Genomic DNA, 15,766 nt, shown 5'->3' on the forward strand with positions numbered 1-15,766 from the left:
AAACCGGGTCTTTGCTCTCAACATTAGGGGTGTGGGATGTGCACAGCAGACCCCAACTCAGGGGACTGAGTGGAGAAGTGGGAGGGAGACCCAGGGAGCTGGGTGCCTGCCAGCACCCCTCCATTTGTGCGGTAGCCCTGCCTGTGCTGGGGGCTGCTGGGGATGCTCTGGGTCCCTGTGGGGTGGCTGGGGATTTGGGAACATGTGTGTGTCCCCTGCTGCTCCCTCCCCAGCATTCCAAGGCCAATCTGAAAGGGCTCCTTGAAGCCAGACCCCGTTCGCCAAGCCCTTTTTGCTTTTGTCCAAGCTCTCGGAGCCTGGAATTCCTCCTGGGGGTTCCAAGGGAACGCTTGGTGTTAGTCACTATAGTTACAGGGGCCGGGCCTGGGAAGTCCCCTGCCCCCTCCACCACAGGCTGGGGAGAGAGCCAAGGAGGGCCTGGGCTCTCCCGAGGCTGGGGGAGCCCTCCCTGCCCCAGAGCTCCACAGGCTGCAGGGTGTGGGGGCCAAGCGTCTCCCAGTCCCACCTGGGGACCCTCATGTTTCCTGCACTCACAAAGCTTTCATTTCCTATCCTGTCTATGGGGCCCTAGGGAGGATGAGGACCCCATTTTGCAGTGAAAGAAACCAAGGCTCAGAGAGGGACGGGGACTTACGAGCTGGGCTCTGCTGGCAGGCGACTTGGGCTCCGTAGAGGGGCGGGGCATGGTGGCGGGGGGGCGGGGTGGCTGCTCCTCTCTGTTCTCTGCATACAAAGCACGTGAGATCCCGGTCTGTGGATCGGGGCTCTGTCCCCTGCCCTGTGATGCTCACACACCCACACTCTGCACACCTGTGTGGCACGCCCAAGGGCACACAGCGCCACAGGGACAGGTGCCACAGATACATGTGGATCTACCAGCACATGAACCTACACACATGGCATGTGCCTGCACACCAATGTGCACACCCCAACACGCATGTGTGGACATGTGTGCATTCACACTCAGTGTGCACTCAGGGGACCTGGAGGCACAGAGTGAATGGAGGCTGTGGGGGGTCTGGACACTGGTGTGTACACTCACCCCATCAGGCCTGCTGGGGTGCCCAGGGGCAGCCTTTCCTCTGTCATTTCTGTGCTGGGAGCCCCATGCTTGGGGATCCCTAAAAGTTGGTGGGGGACACTGCAGGCATGACCATTTCTGCACGCTGATAACCTAGCCTGCCTGCCGGGAGGGGAGGGACTGGGAATTTTGTCACTTGAAAACCAATTTCCATCCTGGAGGGGATGGGGTCTTCTGGAGGCCATGGGCCCCTGGCTTTGCTCCCCACCCCTGCCAGGCCCTGAGCTGGGCCCCTCCATCCTGGGCCCAATTTGCCACAAAGGCCCGGCTGGTTGCCATGGAGAGGACCAAGCATCTTGGAGTACAATGGGGCACGTTGGGCTCTCATATCCACCCTCCCTTCCCTGAACACCCAGGGAGCCGGGCAGACAAAGGGGCAGTGAGTCCAGGCCCCAAGTCCGGCCCCTCCTCCGGCCAGAAGGGGGTGGGGGCCTGCGGGACTGAAGCAGAGATGGAGCAGAAAGCCACACACATTCAAACCAATGTCAGGATCCTTCGGACAGTGGGTGTCTGCCTCAAGTAAAGAATTGTTAATGAATAAGATCAGCCACTCCATGGCAGGCACTGTGCTATTATTAACAAGGTCTAATTTAATTCTCCCAACAGCCTATGAAGTCGGCTCTGATACCCCCAGTTTACAGAGGAGGTAAATAGGCCCAGAGACGGCCAGTCCCAGAGCCAGGCAGCCCCAGAGCCAGTGCTGGGATTTCACAGTACACTATGCTACTAGCCTAGGCAAAGTCATGTCTCTTCTCTGTCTCTACAAAACGAGGACAGACTGGCTCACTCCGAGCGCTGGTACAAGTGTTCGAAGAGAATGCAGTGAGCGGTTCCCCACCCCAGGTTTTGGCATGGAACCCCCAATTTCAAGGGAAATTTTAGATGGAAGCCCATGAATAGTTAATAGTAAAATTGTTAAAAGTGGCCTGTTTGGGTGGCAGGTGGGGAACCCCACCTGCTGTGTCTCCCCATCACTTCAGGAGGTAACTCCCTGGAACTGTGCTCTGAGCCCAAACTCAAGGGTTGGTCAGTGTCAGGCACAGGGTAGGCGCTCCGTCCCTGACAGCTATTGTTGCAATTACTGTTATCAAAATTATGTTTTTTAACCTCAGAATGTAAACATTTTTGAAAAAGAGTATTCCAAATTATTCTGCCCAAAAGAGAATTGCACCCTTTCCTGTTGACTGAGTGAGTGTCTGCAAGCCCCCATGGTTATTCAGCCCTACCCTTGTGGGGGTAGAGCCTTGGGGCCCAGGGATATTAGATGAACAATTTCTTCCCCTATGCTAGAAGTTCCCACACCTTATGAGATCTTAGGTCGCTTCTTAGAAATATTCTGTCTCTTGATTTGTTGGGACAGGAAGCTTCCCCAGTAAATACCTCTTTTTTTGTTTGTGTTTTTTCGGTTTTTTTTGTTTTGTTTTTTAAAAACCTCTTTTTTTGTTTGTGGTTTTTCGTTTTTGTTTTGTTTTGTTTTTTTAAGAAAGGGTCTCACCCTGTTGCTCTGGCTGCAGTGCAGTGGCAAAATCATAGCCCACTGTAGCCTCAACATCCTGGGCTCAAGCCATCCTCCTACCTCAGCCTCCCAAGCAGCTGGGACTACAGGGACCCACCCCATGCTTGGCTCATTTTGTTTTGTTTTCGTAGAGCCAGCGTCTCACTATGTTTGCACAGGCTGGTCTTGAGCTCCTGGCCTGAAGTGATCCTCCCATCTCGGCTTCCCAAAGTGCTGGGATTACAGGTGTGAGCCACTGCACCTGGCTTCAGTAAAACACTGCTTATCAGTTGTTGGCTGTTATAAACAGGCCCATTCTAAGTGCATGAAAAGTAGGAGTTACTAATGAGTGAGGCCTGAGACACAGTGGGATTGCTGACAGCTGGGTTCTGGATAGATGGGGAAGATTCCCCGCTCTGCCCAGGCTGATATTGGAAGCTGTATTCCTGTGAAAACCTTCAGAGATTTTTTTTTCCTGGGTGAGGCAGCTGTAATGTACTAAAGTGACAATACGTGGGTGGCAATTTAGGGTTTGTAAAGTGGAAATTTCACATGCATTGGGAGATGTGGACCTCTGGGAAATCAGAAGCTGATCTGATTCTTCGTCTCAACCTGGGCAAAATTATCAACCTCTTTGAGTTACAAAAACAGAAATTTTCTTAATGGCACCCACCTTTTCTGGTCTGAATCAAGTATAACAATGTAATAATACATGCACAGGCCCAGGCACATAGTACACACTCAGTAAACAGCTGGGTCCTCCTGTCCCTCCCCAGGACAGGGCAGCAGGTCGAAGGGGAGGGGCGGGCGTCGGTTAATCCCTCCCTGCCAGGTCGGCCCAGGCAGCCTGAGGTCAGGAGGGATTTGTAAAGATAAGCACAGGCCCCTCGTTGCCCTGGCAACAGGCCCCGCCCCTCCAGCCTGGCCCGGGGACAGCTCCTCCTCCGCCCTGCTGCCCTCCACACCCCGCCCCTCCTTGTCTCTCCTGTCTGGCCTGGGCTATCCTGGCCTCCTAGGCTCACTCCTGGAAGACAGAGACAACCTGAGGTCAGCGGTTCCCACATCTAAAAGTGAAAGGAATCCCCCAGGAGCAGGTTGCAATGCAGATTCTCAGGCTCAGGGCCCTGTGGTTCTAAATTTGGGGTCTGGAGTGGGTTCCAGGAATCTGTATTCTCAATGTGGGCCCCAGTGATTCCGGGAAGCTTGGAGTGAGGCCCTGGGTTTGGATTCCAGCCTCCCTCCGGCTGTGGGCTGTGAGGCTGCTTCGACTCTCCCTTTCCTGAGCTGTAAAACAGGGATGATAATCCTATCCACCTCGGAGGGTAAATGCCAAGATCAACTGAGATGACACAAGAAAGATGGCTGTCCCTCCCAGGCAGGACTGTGGCACTATTGCATGCCTCCCAGGATGGGCAGCTCCTTCCCTTCCTGCCTGGCTCTGACTGGAGAAATTCCGTCCTCCCGTGGGATTGGACTCTGTCTCCCGGGCTCCGTCATTTAGAGCCCATCTGCTCCCACAGTCCTGGGAAGATCCCTTGTGACAAGGCACGTCCCCCGCCCCCCAAGATCCTTTCCCTGGTGCTGCCTCCCCAGCGTGGTCCCAGCTGCTCTGAGATAGGGGGCAAAGCTTCAGATTAGATGGGCGGGGGGGTTCGTTGCACTGCAAAGGTGAGGGACAGTGCCCTGTGGGAATTAAGTGAGGGGTCTGTTGGCACAGGTGCCGGCAGCCGGGGCCCTTTACCATGGGTTATGAATGCTGTACCCTCCTGAGCAGTGCTGGCCACACCCAGTCCCAGGGCTGTGCCCCGCATCACCTTGGTGAATCCTTTCAACACCTCCATGAGATGGGCACTTTTTGCACCCCAGATACAAACCAGGACTGCCCGATGCCCCAAACCTGTGCCCTTTCCTGAGGGAGCTGGAAGGATGCGTGTCAGGCCACAGGACAGCCCTGCCTGGAATGCGGATGACGCCTGAGAGGCTGCCAGCCTTATCTGGGGGGCTTCACCAGAGTGGGGGAGGGAAGGGTGCAGGGTCTGAGCTGTTCTGGGGTCTGGTGAGTGTCTAGATGACAACCTGGGTGGGGGAGGGGCACCTCTGGGAGCTCCAGGTGGGGGTGGGGGAGGAATGGAGGCTGTGTCTTCTGGAGGCTCCCCTCCCCCATCCCTTACCGAGTTCTTAACCAAAAGCAGCCCTTGACTGCGGTGCTGAGGGGTTGAATAGTTCAGCATTTGATGAGGGGATTCTATTATGATCCAATTTTCAGACTGGGAAACGGAGGCTGTGTAGGAGAAATGACTTACCCAGGGTCTCATAGCTAGGAACTTTCTGAGCTGAAATTGAACCCAGATCTGTTTCACTACAAAGCCCAAGTTCTCACTGGGGCATTGTGACAAGGCTCTCAGGAAGGCAGGCGGAGAGGAAGGGGGATGAGGATCTCTGGGCGTGGCTTCCAAGCCAGTTGGTGACCCTCTGTTAGAGAGAGCTCCGGTGCTGGAAGCATCACGGTGGCCAGGGGCAGGTGTCCGTGAGCCATCTCCATACCTGCTCTGTACCACGCAACCTTGGCCAGGCCAGCCACTCAGGTGTTTGCTGATGGGGGATGAAATGAGGGCCAGGGACCCTCTAGAAGTTCCTAGGCCAGTGGCTGGCAGGGGGTGGGTAGTGAGGTGGAGAAGGGATAGGAGTGAGACCAGCAGAGTACACGATCCCTGCCTTTGAAGTTGTCCACCCGTCCTCCCCAGGTTGAGGTCGGGCCCATCTCCAGTTTCACCCAGAGATGGAGTTACCAGACCCCTGGCAGAAGACGTGGAGGGGGCAGTGGGAGGAGCCTCACCCTCTTGGGCCTCCTTGGATGGATGGGGCCTGCAGGAGGGAGACCCCTCCCCAAGTGGAGCTGAAATAATCCAGATAGACCTTGAAGCCTGTCCCAGCGAACACTAACTTGCTGTGTGAAGTGGACAGGGCTGGGCAGGCTTGGCAAGCCTTCACTTTCTTTTCTGGGCCTCCTTTTGCTGTCTGGTGCAATGGGCATGACAGACACTGCCTCAAAGGGGACTGCAGGGACAAGACAGTGGAGGGAAGCTCACAGGGGTCAGGGAGCCTCTGCTTGCTAATCCTGCCCAGGAGCCAGGCATCCTTGGTGCTATTTCTCTGCTATGTAGGCTCTCCTAAAACCGTTTCTAGTTCTGGGTGTAGATGTGTGCAGCTTATTGGGACCTGACTTGAAGACCCCTGGCCCTCTGTCCATACTGTGCACGCAGAGACCCATGTTGCTTTTGGGGTCTGGGGTGGGCCTGAAAGGGTGGGGAGGAGATTGTCTTTGTAACCTCTGCCCACCCTGCCCAGCCAGTTTCTTCTTTCTACAGGGATGGTGCCTTCAGAGCCCCCCAGTGCCTGTGCCTCAGACCCGTGTGCTCCAGGGACCGAGTGCCAGGCTACCAAGAGTGGTGGCTATACCTGTGGGCCCATGGAGCCCCGGGGCTGTGCCACCCAGCCATGCCACCACGGCGCTCTGTGTGTGCCCCAGGGTCCAGATCCCAGCGGCTTCCGCTGCTACTGTGTACCGGGTTTCCAGGGCCCACGCTGCGAGCTGGACATCGATGAGTGTGCATCCCGGCCGTGCCACCATGGGGCCACCTGCCGCAACCTGGCCGATCGCTACGAGTGCCACTGCCCCCTTGGCTATGCAGGTAACAGCCTGGGCCACCCTGGGAGCAGGTCTGTAATGCAGATGGCATCAGCTGCTCAAAGTGTGAACATCATGGCTTCAGCTTTGACTTTCGTGTAGGGACGCCCCCAGGCATCCGGGCAACTCTAGGGTATATCCACTTGGTCTGACTACAGAACTGATGCTTTGCAGGCTTACCTGGCAGCTCTGGGTGAGAGTATGTATGTGCGGGTGCTGGCATGGTGTGTGGCACATCTCAGGCATTCGATAAATGTGATTTCAGTCCAGCCTAGAGTTCAGTTTGGCTTCGGGGGTGGAATACCCCTCATTTATCTCTGGCAGTGTGAACATGCCTGGCATGACTTTAATGAGGATGCCCAGATAGTCTTTCTAGCACTTCAGGCCTGTGCCAAGCTGTGCCAAGCTGTCATGTAGACACTGTCTACATGACAGTCACCATCAGCTCATTTGAACACTCCTGATGTGGTCTGGAGTGCAATGTGGACCCCTGGCCTCTGGGTCTCCCCCAGAGTTCTAGCATACAGATATACAAGGTCTCGTTCAAACTGTAGTGTTGACGTACCCCAGGGATCGCTGCTGTCTGGAGTGGGATAATATATATGCGAGTGCTCAGAAAGGTGACTGGCACTGAGGGTGCCTCCTCCAGAGTGTGGCCCGTCCCAGGCCCACCCATGGTCTGAGCCGAGAGCATCCTGGAGCGGCTTCCCAGAGAGGCCTGAAGTCGGGAAGGAGGGCGCAGCTGGGGACAGGTCTGGGAGCGAGGCTGAGTCCAGGGCAGAGTCTGAGTCTGCAGTGTAGATGCTCTGGATCCTACTTCAATCCTGAATTCAGACAACTGTACTCTGAGGGCAGAGGGCAGTTTGAAGTCACTTCAGAGCAAGGGGTAGAGATTAGGGGGCTGGGTTCCAGGGCAGGGGGCCTACAGCAAAGAGATGGCAGCTGATGTAGAGAGATTTGGGAAGCCGGTTCCATGCATCTTTCTCATTGTTCCAGTGTTTCAGCGTCTGGGTGTATTAGTGTACATGCCAGTGCAGGTCACATCCATCCATGTGTCTCCTAGTTCCAAGTTCCGTTTTGCATCTGTAAAGATCTGCCAGTACCTGGGGGTGTCTGCAGTCAGTCTGAGTGCACGTGCGGGCAGTGGGTTGTGCGGGCAGTGGGTTATGCGGGCAGTGGGTTGTGCACCCGGATGTGTAGCACTCGCACACTTCGGGTGACTCTTCCTGGGTAAGCTGTGGATGTGAGTGGGGGCAGCATCTGCCATGACTCATTCTCTCCTCTTTCCATTCCAAGCCAGGTGGGGGAGTTTGGGATTTCCAGACAAGGCCTGGCTCCCCCTGGCACAGAGGGTGGGAGTGGGGATGGGGAGGGAGGAGGGAAGGGTTATGGGAAGGTGGGGCCATGTTTTGTGCTCAGTGAACTCAGAAAGGGGGAGGGTTCCAGCTGGAGTCAGCTGGGCCTCTGGCCCCCCCCTTAGGAGGCAGGGCCTACTGGAGTCTACAATGACATGTGAGTCCAGGATGATCTCAGACAGTGTATCTGAAACCCTGGGACTCCCCATCTCCCTTCCTCTTCACCCTCACCTTGGGAGAGTCACTCAACTGTCTTGATTCGCCCAGGACTGTGAGGGTTCCCAGGACTTGGTACTTTCAGTTCTAAAACCAGGACAGTGCAGGGACACTGGGAGGAGTGATTACCCTACTCAAGCATCTCCTGCCTCTCTGGGGTCTGAAAGCCACCAGAGTGGGCCTTCTAAAAAGTAGGTAGGGCCAGGTGCGGTGGCTCACACCTGTAATCCCAGCACTTCGGGAGGCCGAGGTGGGTGGATCACTTGAGGCCAGGAGTTGGAGACCAGCCTGGCCAACATGGTGAAACCCCTTCCCTACAAAAAAATACAAAAATTAGCCGGGTAAGGTGGCATGCACCTGTAATCCCAGCTACTCTGCAGGCTGAGGCACGAGAATCACTTGAACCTGGTGGGCAGAGATTGCAGTGGGCTAAGATTGCGCCACTGCACTCCAGCCTGGGCGACAGAGTGAGAGTCTGTCTCAAAAAAACAAACACAAAAACACTAACTGAAATGTAGGTGGAACCAAGTCACTTACCAGTCTGAAACTTTCAGGATGGACCCAGAGGTTACCTGGTCCCCAAGGCACTGACACCTCCCACCCGACTCACCTCCTCCACCCTCTCCCTTGCTTCCAACCCTCCAAGCACCCCGCCTAGGGCATCATGGCCCTGCCCCGAGCGGAACTTGCCTCCTGCTGCAGTCTCTTTGGAATCCAACTGCTACCCACAGTCCCCTATCTGAATCCTTCAAAAGCCTCCTCTTCTAGGAAGCCTTGCCTGAACAGAGCAGACCCCCGGCTATTGCTTTCCCAAGACCCAACCCCTTTCCTTCTTGAACTTGGCAATATCAAAACCCAGCTCATTTACGTAATTACTGGCTGAATCACTCCCCCCATGTCCTGGCCTAGACTGCTGTGAGCCCCATGAGGGCAGGGCTGTCTGTCTCGTTTCTCCCCCTGCGGTTACTGGCGTGACCTGCCCCCCACCCGCCAACCACCACCACCACCACCACCCGGCTCAGAATGAATGAATCCACGAGTCTCTAACTCTGGAGCAGGGCTGGCGTGACCTCTTCCGCCCTGCTCTGGGTGTCCATCCTGCACCCTGTGTGTCCCCTGCCCTGTCCAGGCGTGACCTGCGAGACGGAGGTGGACGAGTGCGCCTCAGCGCCCTGCCTGCATGGGGGCTCGTGCCTGGACGGCGTGGGCTCCTTCCGCTGTGTGTGCGCGCCGGGCTACGGGGGCACCCATTGCCAGCTGGACCTCGACGAGTGCCAGAGCCAGCCGTGCGCGCACGGGGGCACGTGCCACGACCTGGTCAACGGGTGAGTGAGCGGCGGGGCAGGCGGCCGGGGCGCTGGGTGCCCGAGGGTGGGGAGGCCAGGCGCCGGGCAGAAGGGGCAGGCGCGCGCTCAGCTCCGCCGGCGCCCCCCCCCCCCCCAGGTTCCGGTGCGACTGCGCGGGCACTGGCTACGAGGGCACGCACTGCGAGCAGGAGGTGCTGGAGTGCGCATCGGCGCCCTGTGCGCACAACGCGTCCTGCCTCGAGGGCCTCGGGAGCTTCCGCTGCCTCTGTTGGCCAGGTGTGTGCGTGCAGGTGCGCGGCCTGGGGCGGAGGGGTAGGTGTGCGCGTGTGCGGCCTGGGGCGGTGGGGCAGGTGCGTGGCTGTGCGCAAGTGCCCGCTGGGTCCTCGGGACCAGAGTGTGTGTGTGATTGCAACCTGTCGGAGCCTCAGTTTCCTGATCTACAAAATAGGGCTGATCGTAGCGCCTGTCCCGGGGTTGCTGCGGGGAGCTCCAAGGTGCGACGCCTGGGAAGCCCTTGGGAAGGGCCTGACAGCTGCAAAGGGCTCGGTAATTAATGCTAGTAATAGTAGTAAGACTAGGCCGGGTGCGGTGGCTCACGCCTGTAATCCCAGCATTTTGGGAGGCTGAGGCGGGTGGATCACGAAGTCAGGAGTTCGAGACCAGCCTGGCCAACATTGTGAAACCCCGTCTCTACTAAAAATACAAAAATTAGCCGAGCATGGTGGCATGTGCCTGTAGTCCCAGCTACTCGGGAAGCTGAGGCAGGAGAATCGCTTGAACCCGGGAGGTGGAGGTGAGCGGAGATCATGCCACTGCACTCCAGCCTGGGCAACAGAGTGAGATTCTGTCTCAAAAAAACAATTAGTAGTAAGACTAGTAATAGCACTAATAGGCCACTGCTGCTGAAGGCTGCTGTGGTCATCCCTGCTGCCCTCAGTCCGTCCCTCCCTCGCCATTTGTGGTTTATTCTGAGCTGCGGTCCCTTGCTGGCCCTGGCTATCCTGGTCATATTGAAGAGGTGCTGCCCGGCAACCCTGTGAGACCTGATGCCCGCGTGTGTGTGCCCCCAGGCTACAGCGGCGAGCTGTGCGAGGTGGACGAGGACGAGTGTGCATCAAGCCCCTGCCAGCATGGGGGCCGATGCCTGCAGCGCTCTGACCCGGCCCTCTACGGGGGTGTCCAGGCCGCCTTCCCTGGCGCCTTCAGCTTCCGCCATGCTGCGGGCTTCCTGTGCCACTGCCCTCCTGGCTTTGAGGGTGAGCCCCTGCTGGGGAAGCGGTCAGCCCATGTCCACATGCCCAGAGAGGGATCTTGTGCCCACGACCCCACCCCACATCCGAGTCTGCCTTCTCTCTTGGACTCAGTCTCTCTAGCTATAGAATGGACCCTCTCAGCCCCCTCCTGGCTCTGAGGGTGCAGGTGGGACCCACAGCTGGGCCTCTTACAGGAGCTGACTGCGGTGTGGAGGTGGACGAGTGTGCCTCACGGTCATGCCTCAACGGAGGCCGCTGCCAGGACCTGCCCAATGGCTTCCGGTGTCACTGCCCAGATGGCTACGCAGGTGTCTGGGGTGGGGTGGGCCTTGGGACCATCAGAATTGGTGGTCCTCGGGTGAGAAGGTCCCTTCTGTCTGGATGTGTGGATTGATGGGGTCGAGGAGATCACGGAGGAGGTGGGTATGGGGGCCCAGGTGACCGCTGAGGGTGGCTGAACTAGGACTCGCTTTGGAGGTGAGACTGGGGCTCAGGAGTGTAGTCCCGGCAGCTGGGGCCATAGTGGGCTGAGGTTGTCTGGGAGAACGTGTGGAGGGATGGTCTTCAGGGAAGATGGGGGTGGTTCAGCCAGGACAGAGAAGGAAAGGGGGGGCTATTGCAGAGAGTTAGGGGACAGCATCTGTAGAAGGATGACTCTGACCTTTGGGGAGCTAGGGCCTGTCAGGCAGGAGTTGGGGGTTCAGAAAGTCTGCCCCTGCCTTGGGTACATGCAGCTGCACAAACATAGGACACCGGTGAGCCCAGGGAACTCCACCGCCAACACTGAACGTCCCTGCCCCCTCTGGAATGCCTGCAACACCTCCCTCACACCCGCCCGCATTCCTGTGGGGGCACACTGCCTCCTCTCCCTGGCAGGCTCCTGGGCACAGGCTCCTCCACCAGGGGAAAGAGATGGTGGTCACATCTCCCCCCCTCTCACTTACCTGGAGATGGTGGGACTCAGTGTCCCCCAGCCCTGGATGGATGGTGGGACTCAGTGTCCCCCAGCCCTGGATGGATGGTGGGACTCAGTGTCCCCCAGCCCTGGATGGCCGACACTCCTGGGGGTCCTGAAGGCCCATCCACTGCCTCCATGGGCCGAGGTTCCCCAAGTCCTGCTCCAAGAGCCATGGCCTCCTGGGTGCCTGGCACACAGTGGGCCCACACAGCACGTCTGGCCTCTGGGAAGCATTTGCTCTGCATTTTGTGTTTTCCTTGCCACAGCCCTATGAGGCAGGGGTTTAAAACCCCATCTTACAGCTGAGAGGATGAGGGGGTGTCATCCCCCAGGTTCACCAGTATCAGTGGGAACCCGGCTCCTCTCCCAGTTGAGCTCACTGTTGGGTGACAGGGAGGTGAGACCTCTGAGATCAGAGCCAGGGAGGGGGGACCCCAGCGGCAGGGCTAGGCTCTTTGCCCATCCTCCCTCCCTTTAGGCCGTGCTGGGCATGGGGGAGGCCAGTGCCTGGCATTCCTGAGCAGGCTCCAAAGGAGGCAGCTGGGCCAGGCAGGGAGCTCTGCCCCCCCCCCAACTTGCCCAGCCTCAGTGCCCGCCCACCACTCTTAACCTGTCTGGAGGGCATGGCAATGGAGCTGGGGGCTCTGTGGACCTTGCTGGGCCACCTGTGGCTCCTGGCAGGTATGGAGGAATGTGGGCCCTGGGCACGGGGAGGTTGGTGGGTGGTGGTTCCTAGGAGGAGGCTGTGGTGTTTGTGAGCTGATTGGGGCTGGGCTTCAAACCCTGGTGACTTCTCTGGGCCTGGGTTCCTCCAGCTGGGATATGGCTCTGGCTGAGCTACAGCGGGCTATGGCTTCTGGACCCAAGCTGGGGCCTGAGCACCTGAAGGGATCCTTGGAGGGAGGATGAGGCAGCCCCTTCACAGCCAGTGTGGGGGCCCTGGGGCAGAGGGACTGAGGGGTTAGAGCCTGGCGGGGGGCCACTCAGAATGCCTTGGGTGCGTGCACTACCCCACTAGCTCCTCCATTTCATCACTCTGTCCATAAAAGCCATGCCAGGCCCTTTGCTGGACACCAAGGACATATTCAGGTCCCTGAAGATCTCAGCTGAGTAAACAGATACTTTTAATACAGGGTTCTGGGGAGCTGTGCCTGGGACTGCAGAGTGACACAGTAGTTTGAGGTTGGGAGTTAGGGAAAGCCTCTGGGCCCTTTGAGTTTGGGCTTTGCAGGATGAGTAGGAGTTTGAAAGGAAGGGTAAGGGAGAATGAGGCATTCCAAGCAGACAGAACAGTATGAGCAAAGCCCCAGAGTCAGGACTTTCCAGGAAATGCTTGGAGGAATGGGAAGTTCAAGATTTGTGGGAAGCAGGATTGAGGCTTGAGAGCCTGGTAGGACCCAGCCCATGAGGGTGTCTTAAATGTCAGGGTGAGTGATTGGACCTTAAGCGGCAGAGGAACCCGGCCTGGTGATGCTTTAGAAATGGATCTCTGGCTATTGGTGGAGATGGATGGGAGAGGGCTTCTGAAGGCTGGCGAACTGGGGGATGTGGGACGGTAGCCCAGACAGCTGGTAAGGCAGGAGATGGGGGGTGGGAGAAAGGAGGCATTGGAAAATGTTTAGGAGATGAAATCTACAGGGCCTGGACACTCACCAGACATGGGAAGGGAAGGGGCATCTTGGCTTCTGGCCTACGGGGGACTTGAGGGGACCATGAGAAATCCTTTGGGAATTGGTTTGGCTGATAGGTACTGAGGTCCCTATCACAAGAGGCATGTAAGTTCTGGGTCAATACTGTGGTTCTGGCCCCAGACATTACTGAGCCTTGGCTTGGTCTCTCCCAAAGGGCCGACATGTGAGGAAGATGTGGATGAATGCCTGTCGGATCCCTGCCTGCACGGCGGAACCTGCAGTGACAATGTGGCAGGCTATATCTGCAGGTGCCCAGAGACCTGGGGCGGGCGCGACTGTTCTGTGCAGCTCACTGGCTGCCAGGGCCACACCTGCCCGCTGGCTGCCACCTGCATCCCTATCTTCGAGTCTGGGGTCCACAGTTATGTCTGCCACTGCCCACCTGGTACCCATGGTTCTTTCTGTGGCCAGAATACCACCTTTTCTGTAATAGCTGGGAGCCCCATTCAGGCCTCAGTGCCAGCTGGTGGCCCCCTGGGTCTGGCACTGAGGTTTCGCACCACGCTGCCCGCTGGGACCTTGGCCACTCGCAATGACACTAAGGAAAGCTTGGAGCTGGCATTGGTGGCAGCCACACTTCAGGCCACACTCTGGAGCCACGGCACCACTGTGCTTGTCCTGAGACTGCCGGACCTGGCCCTAAACGATAGCCATTGGCACCAGGTGGAGGTTGTGCTCCACTTAGCAACCCTGGAGCTACGGCTCTGGCATGAGGGCTGCCCTGCCCGGCTCTGTGTGGCCTCTGGTCCTGTGGCCCTGGCTTCCACAGCTTCAGCAGCTCCGTTGCCTGCTGGGATCTCCTCTGCCCAGCTGGGGGACGCAACCTTTGCAGGCTGCCTCCAGGACGTGCGTGTGGATGGCCACCTCCTGCTGCCTGAGGATCTCGGTGAGAACGTCCTCCTGGGCTGTGAGCGCCGAGAGCAGTGCCGGCCTCTGCCTTGTGTCCATGGAGGGTCCTGTGTGGATCTGTGGACTCATTTCCGTTGTGACTGTCCCCGGCCCCATAGGGGTCCCACGTGCTCCGATGGTGAGGAATAAGCCAGGTGGGAAGGCAGCACCTGAGATCTGGCTCCCTCAGCCTGCAGGCCTCACACCTGGCACCTTCTCTCCCTGCAGAGATTCCTGCTGCCACCTTTGGCTTGGGAGGCACCCCAAGCTCTGCCTCCTTTCTGCTCCAAGAGCTGCCAGGTCCCAACCTCACAGTGTCTTTCCTTCTCCGCACTCGGGAGCCCGCTGGCCTGTTGCTCCAGTTTGCCAATGACTCCGCAGCTGGCCTGACAGTATTCCTGAGCGAGGGTCGGATCCGGGCTGAGGCGCCGGGCAGTCCTGCTGTAGTGCTCCCTGGGCGCTGGGATGATGGGCTCCGTCACCTGGTGATGCTCAGCTTCGGGCCTGACCAGCTGCAGGACCTGGGGCAGCACGTCCACGTGGGTGGGAGGCTCCTTGCTGCTGACAGCCAGCCCTGGGGTGGGCCCTTCCGAGGCTGCCTCCAGGACCTGCGACTCAATGGCTGCCACCTCCCCTTCTTTCCTCTGCCACTGGATAACTCAAGCCAGCCCAGCGAGCTCAGTGGCAGGCAGTCCCGGAACCTCACCGCGGGCTGCGTCTCCGAGGACATGTGCAGTGTAAGTGGCTGGTGGTGGTGGCGGGGGGGCGGGGGGTCCTTTTCCCAGGATCTGTCCTGTGTCACCGGGGCTTAGTGTGTCCCTTTGCTGATGAGGACACTGTGAGGCTCAGGAGGTGAAGTGACCTGCCCAGGGTCCCACTACAGGAGGGTGGCAGGGCAGATTTACATCCGTCTCTTCAGTCCAGCTGCTCCTACCCTCTGGTGGTCCCCATGCCTCCCCCAGCTAGTCCTGGTCAGAGAGAGACACCCTGACTGAGATAGAGGGCTGCCTGAGCCTTTCTGCAGGAGCTACTTGGGGAACGGGACACCCTTTTGATCATGAACAGAATTCCACCAGCCCTGGAGTTGGAACAGCTTGGGTATGAACTCTGGTTCCTCTCTTTACTGGCTGGGTGACTCAGGCAAGTGGCTTTGCGTCACTGAGCCTCAGTTTTCTCATCTGTAAAATAGGGATGCTAGCGACTTCCTCTCCACTCGTTTGTGAGGAGATACTGTGTCTGTAGTAGGTGCTCAGTGAAGAAGCACTGCAATGCCAGCTATGGTGGGTGATGCTCACTGCAGTCCTGAGCCAACCCCTGCCCTGCCTTTCCCACAGCCTGACCCCTGTTTCAATGGTGGGACTTGCCTCGTCACCTGGAATGACTTCCACTGTACCTGCCCTGCCAATTTCACAGGGCCTACATGTGCCCAGCAGCTGTGGTGTCCCGGCCAGCCCTGTCTCCCACCTGCCACGTGTGAGGAGGTCCCTGATGGCTTTGTGTGTGAGTATGTGTCCTGGGCAGCTCCCGTGCTGGGTGCTGGACACCCAAGCTGGTTAGATCCCATCTGCACCCTCCGGGCTTGTAGGATACTGGTGGACCAGGCATGCCAAGCCCCAGGGCAGTGTGGCAGGGCCACTGCATGTCGAGGGACAGAGTTTCTGGAGAAGGTGAGCCTGTACTGGGTTTCCAGGCCAGCCTCTGACAGCCACAGGGGGAAGGATATTTTATGGAGGGGACATAGCACGTGCCAAGTCCCTGAGGTCTGCGAGGACAGCGGAAGTGCAAGGGGGCGAGCAGGGACGGGGTGAGAAAG

General features: G+C 58.1%; 1 protein-coding gene across 4 annotated transcripts in view; it reads left to right on the forward strand.

The window, feature by feature from the left end:
* CRB2 (crumbs cell polarity complex component 2) overlaps positions 1–15,766 on the forward strand; it is a 38,359-nt gene that overhangs the window by 15,338 nt on the left and 7,255 nt on the right. For all 4 annotated transcript variants that reach the window (XM_063650294.1, XM_063650296.1, XM_063650295.1 and 1 more), the window contains exons 2-9: positions 5,966–6,289; positions 8,986–9,181; positions 9,300–9,439; positions 10,234–10,419; positions 10,611–10,724; positions 13,220–14,092; positions 14,182–14,690; positions 15,288–15,453. In XM_063650294.1, the coding sequence (XP_063506364.1) occupies positions 5,966–6,289; positions 8,986–9,181; positions 9,300–9,439; positions 10,234–10,419; positions 10,611–10,724; positions 13,220–14,092; positions 14,182–14,690; positions 15,288–15,453 (2,508 nt within the window). The remainder of the gene's footprint in view (positions 1–5,965; positions 6,290–8,985; positions 9,182–9,299; positions 9,440–10,233; positions 10,420–10,610; positions 10,725–13,219; positions 14,093–14,181; positions 14,691–15,287; positions 15,454–15,766) is intronic.

Source organism: Pongo pygmaeus, chromosome 13 (assembly GCF_028885625.2).
Source record: "Pongo pygmaeus isolate AG05252 chromosome 13, NHGRI_mPonPyg2-v2.0_pri, whole genome shotgun sequence".
NCBI classification, from domain to species: domain Eukaryota; kingdom Metazoa; phylum Chordata; class Mammalia; order Primates; family Hominidae; genus Pongo; species Pongo pygmaeus.